This window comes from Pundamilia nyererei, unplaced genomic scaffold (assembly GCF_000239375.1).
Source record: "Pundamilia nyererei isolate P.nyererei 1_Seehausen unplaced genomic scaffold, PunNye1.0 scaffold00096, whole genome shotgun sequence".
NCBI classification, from domain to species: Eukaryota; Metazoa; Chordata; class Actinopteri; order Cichliformes; family Cichlidae; genus Pundamilia; species Pundamilia nyererei.
Genome location: NW_005187497.1, coordinates 51337 through 61067, shown reverse-complemented (window position 1 = coordinate 61067; position 9731 = coordinate 51337). Strand labels below are relative to the sequence as shown.

The 9731-nt window shown below is 36.4% G+C and overlaps 2 protein-coding genes across 3 annotated transcripts in view; one reads left to right on the top strand and one right to left on the bottom strand.

The window, feature by feature from the left end:
- Positions 1-4393, top strand: part of gcnt7 (glucosaminyl (N-acetyl) transferase family member 7) — a 17542-nt gene extending 13149 nt beyond the window's left edge. Inside the window, exons 2-5 of one of the 2 annotated variants that reach the window (XM_005739989.1) lie at positions 954-1257; positions 1439-2180; positions 2777-2869; positions 3433-4393. In XM_005739989.1, the coding sequence (XP_005740046.1) occupies positions 1051-1257; positions 1439-2180; positions 2777-2869; positions 3433-3680 (1290 nt within the window). In that variant the 5' untranslated portion in view covers positions 954-1050 and the 3' untranslated portion in view covers positions 3681-4393. Of the gene's footprint in view, positions 1-953; positions 1258-1438; positions 2181-2773; positions 2870-3432 lie in introns of both variants that reach the window. The other variant, XM_005739987.1, reaches the window with a different exon arrangement.
- Positions 1-9412, bottom strand: part of rtf2 (replication termination factor 2) — a 31592-nt gene extending 22180 nt beyond the window's left edge. The window contains exons 1-5 of the mRNA XM_005739992.1: positions 9208-9412; positions 8809-8903; positions 8514-8607; positions 8185-8324; positions 6737-6815 (exon numbers count right to left, since the gene is read on the bottom strand). Of these exons, the coding sequence (XP_005740049.1) occupies positions 6737-6815; positions 8185-8324; positions 8514-8607; positions 8809-8903; positions 9208-9276 (477 nt within the window). The 5' untranslated portion in view covers positions 9277-9412. The remainder of the gene's footprint in view (positions 1-6736; positions 6816-8184; positions 8325-8513; positions 8608-8808; positions 8904-9207) is intronic.
- Between the last annotated feature and the right edge of the window lie 319 nt (positions 9413-9731).

Sequence of the window (9731 nt, the reverse complement as noted above, 5' to 3'; positions counted from 1 at the left end):
TTTTTTTTTTTTTTCGTTGTATTTATCCGCGACACCTTAAAGGCCGGTCTGTGAAAATATTGTCAGGCATAAACTGGTCCGTGGCGTAAAAAAGGTTGGGGACCGCTGCTTTAACTAATTAATTTGTGTAATCCAGCTTCAGAGGTTACTATAGCTTGGTATCATCTGTGTTGTAATGAAAATGTATGCAAAATTGTCTAATAACAAGGGAAGGGAAGCATCTATAATGTAAACAGAATTGGTCCCAGCACAGAACCCTCTGTAACTCAATAACAAACTTGTCATGTGAGAAGACGACTCCCTATTTGCATGCACACATTGGAATCCATCAAATAAGTCATGATTAAAATCAATGCAAACCATTTCCTTTAACACAAAAGCATATATGAGTCTCTGTAGCAAAATACTGTGGCCAATGAATGTGACACTGAGATTTAATAGGATAGCCTGTTGTTCAAGTAAAGTAATTGTTCACTACAGAGGTTTCAGTACTATGATGAATTCTGAAACTACACTCAACGTCCCGCAAATAAACCGCTCCTCTGCAAGTGATCAGTTAAACGTTTTACAAGTACTCTTTCAAGAACTAAATCATCTTCTTCCCTTTGCCGCGTTGAAAATATACAACAAGATGAAAACAAGTTATCCGCAATTCAACTGCTTTGCATTATCATAAAAAATACATCTAACATAGTGATCGATATCAATTACCTTTGCCATGCTTTTGTAATATTATCATATACAGAACAGCAAGTAATTCACTTCCTGTGTTGCAAGCTGTGGTTCTAGAAAACGGATGTGTTTTCTAGAACCACAGCTTGCAACACAGGAAGTGAATTACATAGACATTGCAGAAGCACTAAAGCAGCAGCAGTTAATGTGCCAAATATTACAAGCTAGCTTCATCAATTAGGTCCAACCTAAATACTTAACCCTATTTTATATTCCTCAAGGATCCAGGATCCTTCTGCAAATAATCCAACTGGATGTCTCCACTGCAGAAGCTTTAACTGTGGTGGTACTGGCAGACTACAGAGAAACAGAGCTATTATGCGCCAGCTTGAAGGGACAAAATGCAGCTTCCTCGTGTGCCTCGGGATAAGTATTATTATCTTTTCCTTCATTTATTTGAGGACTAGGACGCCACCTGAGTTAAAGCCTCCCCCATCTTCAAGTTGCAAACCTTTCTCAACTGCGTGTAAAACTTTTTTGCCAGGCATGAAGAAAGGAGTAAATTGGTACAGCTGTGACTGCCAGGTATGTATTTTCCCCCCACCCTTTCTTTACTTCTGAGAAATAAAAAGCACAAATATTCTAGATGAAATTTTCATTTGATCTAACGACCAGTTAGGAGCATTAGCACAGTCACATTGACATTCCTATTTAAAAAATGAGTTTCAACAGTAACAGTCGCAATATATGCTTTTTTGGTCTACAGGTGGAAAGCTACATTCTAAACAGCCACCTGCCGTGCTCAAACTTGAAAAGAGATTTACACTTTATAACAAAACCTCTAAGTCGTGCAGAGGAGGCTTACCCTTTAGCTTTCATTGTGACTATTCATAAAGAGCTGGAGCTTTTTGTCCGCCTCTTGAGGGCAATTTACATGCCACAAAATGTGTACTGCATTCACGTGGATGCTAAGGCTCCACGGGAGTATCGGGAGGCTGTACAGAAGCTAGTCAGCTGCTTTCCAAATACATTCCTCTCCAGTCACAGTGAAACTGTGACCTATGCTGGTTTTTCTCGTTTGCAAGCAGATCTGAATTGCATGAAGGATCTAGCGAAATCCAAGACAGACTGGAAGAAGGTGGTGAATCTGTGTGGACAAGACTTCCCTGTTAAGAGTAACCTGGAACTGGTACAGTACATGCAGAGCCAACAATGGAGGGATAAAAACATGACACCTGGGGTCAAACAGCCGATGTCTATGATGTACAGAACGCAACGCCAGTACAAGGAGATTGTGGGGTCACATGTAGCTCCGAAAGGGCTAGGCCTGAGGAAAAGGCCTCCTCCACACAATCTGCAATTATATTTTGGAACAGCCTACTATGTTCTTACAAGGCCTTTCGTGGACTTTGTTCTGAAAAGCCCAATAGCGCATGACTTCTTGGATTGGTCCAGGGACACATTCAGTCCAGATGAACACTACTGGGTGACGCTCAACCATATCAAAGGTAAAATGGCGGTTTTAAACAGGTGCACAGACACAAAACTCCACGCTTGTTTAACAGCTAGCACAAAACTATTAAACATGTACTAATGTGAGTATGATGTGATATAAACAAAAGATGATATGAAACAAGGTTCTAGGTTCAAGTTTCCTTATTAACTGGAGCCTTCTGTGTCTGTATCTATGTGGGCTTTCTTTAAGTACTTCAGTTCCTTCTCATAGTTCAGGAGACTGAATGGGTTTCTGTCAAGTGACCTATGTAGGTTATACTTTTCTTTTTCATTTTTGTCAGCTAGAATAGACTCCAGCCTGCCTGTGACCATTTGTTATCCTTATACATTTTATTTCATTACCCCCTGGTAAAATGAAAACTTATCAGGAATTATAACAAGTTTAACTTTTGCAACTTTGATCAATGTCTCTACTTTTAATTGCTTACAGACTGCGAATGCTACCTCTTCCTTTAGCTTTTCTTTGAGATGTATCGAGAACTGACTCTCAAACAGCAGATGAAGGAGGCCTGAGCAGGGCTAGTTAAACCTTGACAATTCAATTAGGTCATATAATTACCAATTTTGTCTGATTACATGTTTTAAGAAGCTCCAGGCAGTCGCATTGATGGAGGCTGGGAAGGAGCTATCCGGGCAATCAAATGGCGGGATCAAGAAGGAAGTGCACACAGTGGTTGCAAAGGTATAGTCATATATGTCAATAAAGACTGGATTGGTTACTCTCCCAGAGATTAAATTCTACCAATATTTCCTAATTATTTAAATTATAAAAATGTGGTAAAAATGAGGTATTTCGTTTTGTAATCCAACAATAAATTATTAATCCCACATAAATCCTTGTGAGCAAGTCACATGTACATCCATAAATAGACACACACAGATATATATATATTAAATATATACACACGTGTATATACGTGTGTATGTGTGTGTGTGTGTGTGTGTGTGTGTGTGTGTGTGTGTATGTGTATGTATGTATATGTGTGTGTGTGTGTGTGTATATGTGTGTGTACGTGTATATACGTGTATATGTGTGTGTACATATGTACGTACGTACATACATACACATATATATATATATATATATATATATATATATATATGGCATACTCTCCACTAGCTTTACGTCAAAGGTTATATAAGCTTGCGTACATATATTTATTTATATAATGGAAACTCGTAATACAAGGAACAAATTTTGGCATAATGCTAAAAAAAAATCATGTCCAAGCTGCTGTTTTCCAGGGCATTACATACGAGACATCTGTATCTACGGAGTGGAAGACCTACCATGGATCATCAGCATGGACAGCATGTTTGCCAATAAGTTTGAGAGTAATACCTTTCCTGAGGCACTAGACTGTTTGGAGCAGTGGCACAGAAACAAGGTTATCAACCAGGCTACTGTTCCCATAGAACCGTCATGGCTACTGGCCATACACAGCAACTACAGCAACAGCAGCAGCTACTTTAACAGCAGTACTGGAGAATGAAATCACTACAAACATGCAGTCTAAATCTAGTTGAGCTTATTTGCACTTGTCTTGTGTTGTTATGTCATAATGTAAGCATAAGAAAGCAAAACCAAGGAAGACAAAATGCATTCAATATGCATTTCAAGACCATGTGTGTATACTAATATATTTATCTATGAAACTTTATCAGTGCTGTCCTTTTTTCTAAATACAGAAATAAAATATGAAATAAATTCTGTCCATAAAGCAAAAATAATGACTAAAGCTTGGATGAAACGACACTACCAAAGAAATGTTATTCAGTATGACATTCAGTTTGAAAAACACAACTGCTGATAAAGGTGTTGACCCTTTCTCCTATTTAAGAAGTAACAGGTGTAAACAAATAAAAGCAATTGTGATAACGAGTCCTAACTTTCACATGATCTTGCGCATGCTGTCAGTGTGTCTGAACAATACCTGAGTAAACAGTGTTTTGCCTTTTTAAAAAGAAGGTTTCTTTTATATAGGCTACAGAATTTTCTAGTAAGTCAAGCTAGACTAAAGACATTTGGTTATGTGAATGGCATTTTTACATTTTTACTGGCAGATCAACTTATGCAATGACTCCTTGCAAAAATATATTTTTTTAAAAAACAACTAAATTTCTTAAAAAGGACAAAAAAGTGTGTTCGGTAAACAGCAGCATGCAAGTAGAGTTAAAATATGAACCCACAAAAGAAAAAAAAAAAGAGAGATAAATGCTGGCTTAGATAAAGATTCAGTCTTTATCCAATGACACACACTCAACTTGATTCTGACAGTTCAGCCTTAGATAACAATTTTATGATGGGTACTGGATGCAAAGGGGGAAAAAAAGCCAAAATGGCTATCACTTTTTATAGAACCTGTCCAAAACTCAGCACAAACTGCTTATTGTCTTACATGGATATAACAAAGGGTGATGTTGCATTATCAGTTATTTTGTATGTTTTACTTTGACATTTAAGGTTAAGTGAACTGTACTTTACATTTCCTAAACTTAGCAGCAACTGGATAAAGAGTGGGTAAAGTCAGGCTAATCGTATTGGCTCCAGAAACTGTGCTGCCTTATAAGCCTATCTTATCAAAAATCACAGTATTCTAAGTCAGCTTCCCACAAGAAGCGCTGTAGCTTTTCTTATACTTTTAGATATTTTTGACAAAGTCAAACAACTGATCTGTCACTGTTCCAAAATGCTTTTAATTAAACAGAAATAACAACACTGACCAGCTACCATCTGCTTTCTGTTACCTCAAAATAGCCTGTGCATGGGAAATTTCCACCATAGTTTTAATGCTCCTTACAACTACAAGGTCAGAACCCATAAAAGGCCTTAGGCCTACTTGATTCAAATTCCCGTGTGGCTTAAACTAGGGCAATCTCAGAAGCGACTTGAAGAAAGGAACAGTGCAGTTTAATCTGTCCAAAACACATCTACTCACATAAATGTTGTGATATGGCATGTTCTTTATGGTTTAGTATTATTTAAATTCAGAAAGAGGTCAGTAATATTGTAAATGCGCATTATATAAAGGCCATGTTCAACTAAAGTGATTAAACGTTAAACTTCCTCTGATCCTCAAATTAAAGTTCACATAGATTCTAGTGCAAATTGTGAATTCAGCAAAACAAAGGTCAAAACATGATGAAACCAAATTTCAAACATTTGCCTAATCACATATTCCTATAGAACAACAAAGTGGTTTGTAGTGGACTATAGGAGCACTTTAGTTACATTTACATTCTCTTCAGGCTTTATTTTCTTAACAATGCTGATATTGTGATAGTTTTTAAAAGTCAACATGCTATAATTTTTTTGTTTAAAAAAAGCAACCCAAAAACAATAAGTTATTTATCTGTGTGTATTCTACAAATGTAAAACATTGCCAGAGTTCACTTACATTTTTATTACTAGCGAAAACAATGTAAACATGATGGTTTTTATTTCTATTTATGTCTTCTCATGGGAGCATTAAATCATTACACTTCAGTAATTTAACTTGCATTCTTATCTATCTGAGCAACCAGTTGTGCATCTGGAACAAAGCTAATACTAGAGGTGGGAATCACTATACATCCCACGATACGATATTATTGCAATTTTTTAAAATATTTTGCAATATTCAGATTCTGTACATAAAGGTAAACTTTATCAATATTCATTTTATCTAATATCAAAGTCTCACACTCAGTCTCTCTCTCATTTCAGTCAGTTTTATTGTTGACAAACTTGAACGGTTTGTATTACAGTCTAGTCCAACTTAACTGAATGCAACCATCTGGTACAATTATAGCTATTCTGAACTATGCAATTTATGAAAACTATGCAGCCCCTTCAGCAACTGAAGAATTTGAAAGTAAATTAAAACAAAATATAATTTTACATTAAATAAAAAAGTTTTAAACTTAATTAAAATAAAACATGTCTTAAATTAAAATAAGTAAACTGTCATGTTTATTGCTGCCATAAAAAAAGTTAAACACATTTGGACAGTGAAGGAATGTCAGGATTCTTGCTCAGAAAAAGGATCAACATGCTCTGAAGTCAGAGCACAAAAACCTTTTTTGTAACAAAATATCGATTTCTGCTGTCCCTGTATCGATACATTATTAGCAAACAAAATATCACGATACTACACAGAATCGATTTTTCCCCCACCCCTAGCTAATACCAGACTGCTGCTATCTTATCTACATTTTTATCAAACCTGCCTATTTACAAATCATTAGCGTTGAAAATTTGCTGAGTGTGACTTAAACAAGGAGCATTAATGCCAAACACCCAAGGTCAATGATGGAGACTTTAGGTCCATCAAGTCTTTGAGTTCAACTATTGGTGGTTTTGTGTTTAAGGAGCATAAAAGCTACGTTATCATCTTGTTGCTGTTCAGCAGAAATGATGTCACAAATAGAGCTGGCTATGTTTGTTTTACATATTTTTAATGGCAGTAAAGATTAAAAGTGTCTTAAGAATTTAAAAAAAAAACGGTCAGAGTTGACAACCTACTGAGGCTAAATGACCTGGGAAAATAAATAAATGAATGTTGCCTACCTTGTGGCAGATTTCTGTCTTGACTTCCTTCAGGGCCCTGTCTGAAAAGACACAGCCACAAGTCTGGAGGTAACAGAACCTAAAAAACAGAGAAACACTTATATGAAATTGTTAAACAGTTTCCACCTGTATCGCTTTTAGGGCCATTCACCAAAAATAAATAAATAAATAAATAACAGACGCAGGGCTGGGAACTGTATTTCTTTCTAACTTTATGTGATCTAAAGTTAGGTCCATACGTTTGTGGGTTATTGACACGTTGTAAGTTTCCCTCTGTACACTACCCCCTTTCCTTTCCACAGCTGACAAGGTCCCACAACAGCATAACAGCAAAAGTAACCCACAGACGAGTTGTTTGTGACACTACCCCCTGGTGACAGGAAACAGCTACAACATGTAGACAAGTCTGTGCCATAGCATCTTGGAGCCCTTAGATTTTGTGAATGTTTTTGTTTCTTAACCATAAAGAATTTTGACCTTATTCACTTTAGTTTTCCTCTGTGGCCTTTCAGGCTTGATGGAGTTGCAGAGCAGACTAATGCTTTCTTCTTTTCAGTAATGTACCTGATTGAAGATTTGGCCACTCCCAAGGTTTTTGATTTCTCTCTGATAGGTTTGTTTTGTTTTGTTTTCTCAGCCAAATAACTGTTTTCTTCACTTGCATCAACATTTCTACCAAATGCATTTTGTTAAACTCCAGAATCAAAGATACAAATCTGTACTTCCTGCCAGACACCTCAGAAGTCAGAACTCAGGAGTGACATCACTCCTGAGTTGAGTATGATTCAGTCAGAGAAGACAGTAAAAACAGGATGTCTTATACCTTGCTTCTTAGTAAGATAGAACTATTCATCCATCATTACAAAACAGAGCAATACTTGTTTTTCTTTGACTTAAAAACACTGCTGCAGCATGGTCATGGATCGAACCTTGTAAGTGCTGTGTGAATGGATTATTTAACAAATCACAAATACGAAACAATACCAGCACAGGTTAAAAGTTTTACACTTTTAATAACGTTTACGTTCAGTCCTGCCATCTTACAATTGTTAACTTGTGGTTGGCATGTCTACTTTGAATTTCTGAGTTGGAAATTTGAGTTGAGAGGGCGTTCCAGGTGAAAATTTCCACTGGGAACTTGAAAATTCTGATTTCCAACTTAATCGCAAATGCGGTATTAAAGTACGATGTGGTTATGTACAGAGGTAAAATAAAATAAAAAATAGAGAATTTTAAGAAATACAGAATTGTCCAGAAATTCATAAGTATATCAGAAGCAAGATAGACGAATGCCATCATATGTTTTGCAGTGAATTTCAAACATGTATTTAGTATATTAAAATTAACTTAGATACAGTGGCTTGCTCCTTAAAACAAAGAGAGAACATGAATCGTAAGTCTCATTTTTTCATTCTTAGGTTTAGTACCTCTTCACTCAGGTTGCTTACCGGTGTTTGCCATTCATCTCCAACCCAACTACAGGGCAAATAAACATGCCACAATGAATGTCTTCATATCTGTCTCCCTTTGTATTTCTTCTTTCTCCTTCCCATTCAGGGTTATCAGTCAAGTTCAGCTCCTTTATATCCTTCAGAGAAAGCAAATAGATAGATTTCCTGTTTGAAACCACGAATAAACACACAATCATGTGTCCAGAAACACATGGGCTGAAGACCTCCAACTGTGTAAATGGATAATGTAGCTCTGTATTTTATTAATTACAAAAACAAACAAATAAAAAAACAAGTTAGATGTTCACACTTCGGTGTTAATATACCTTGATCCCACGGATGTGTGCTACAGCCTCAGCATTAGGTCTCTCAGCCGACTTATCCAGGAGATACTCAATGATAGCATCTTTGTTGTACAGTCTGAAAAATAACATGTGCCAGACCACCAGAACATAATGTGGTGTAATGAAAAGATGAAAAACTGTACAGTCTTAATTCATGTCTGATTTTTGTTATTTGTGAAACGGTGTTTATATCTTCGCGCTGTCACATCATCGAGCGATACCGTGTCCAAACATCAAATAATGCCCGAGTACAAAACAAGACAAAAAAATAACTCACCTTCCCAGTTCACAGGAGACGATGGGTCGTCTAAGTTTCTCTTGACTCAATGCACAGTACTTCCATTTGGCAGCCAATTCAGCATTTTTATCAACCTGTTCATGTAAGAAGACCGTGAGGAAAGAATACGCCATGTAGCTTCGTCTATAACACATCAAGATAATGTTAACTAGCGTTAAATTCTGAAAACTCACAGCAACTACATAACGTACATTAGAAACCACATTTAAAATACCGTAATATGTCTTTTTTATTCTCATGATGAAACCCCGAAACTTAACAATACGTAGTTTAGCCCATTAGCATTAGCAACTTGTTAGCGTTCGAAAAATATCGCCAACAGGGATATTTTCTATTTAAAAACGGAAGGGAAACTGAAGCCAAATAAAGCTAACACACCTTCTCGATTTTCTTGGGCCCTTTCACCAACTCGTGTCTTTTGGGAATCGTGCCACCATCACAACCCATCTTGAAAGCTCACTTCTAACTAGTTAGCTCAAACAGTCACTGTCACACACAAAAAACCCAAAATGCTACTCTCATCAGACAGGAAGTTCTCGGGTTGTAAACAAACAACGAGATCTCACTAAAGCTCGCGGGATGTGCGATGAATTCAAAGTCGCCCTCTAGTGGCTGAATGACTAGAAGTTCAAACGCTTCATGTGTATCTAATAGCTTCGGCCATGGTGTGGCAGCATCGTTCTAAATGTGAGTATATTTATCTAACTTGAAGCTAGAGGAATAGAAAGAAACTACATATATATTTTTATATTGACTTTTTTTATATTTTGTTAAATGTTTTTGTTTATTTTTTTCACAGCTAGTTTATAATGACTTAATTTAGATCAACTTAAATCACATATTTATACTGTCTAGCATGTAAATATAGAATAAGAAGGTGATATCAGAATAAGCAAATTGTC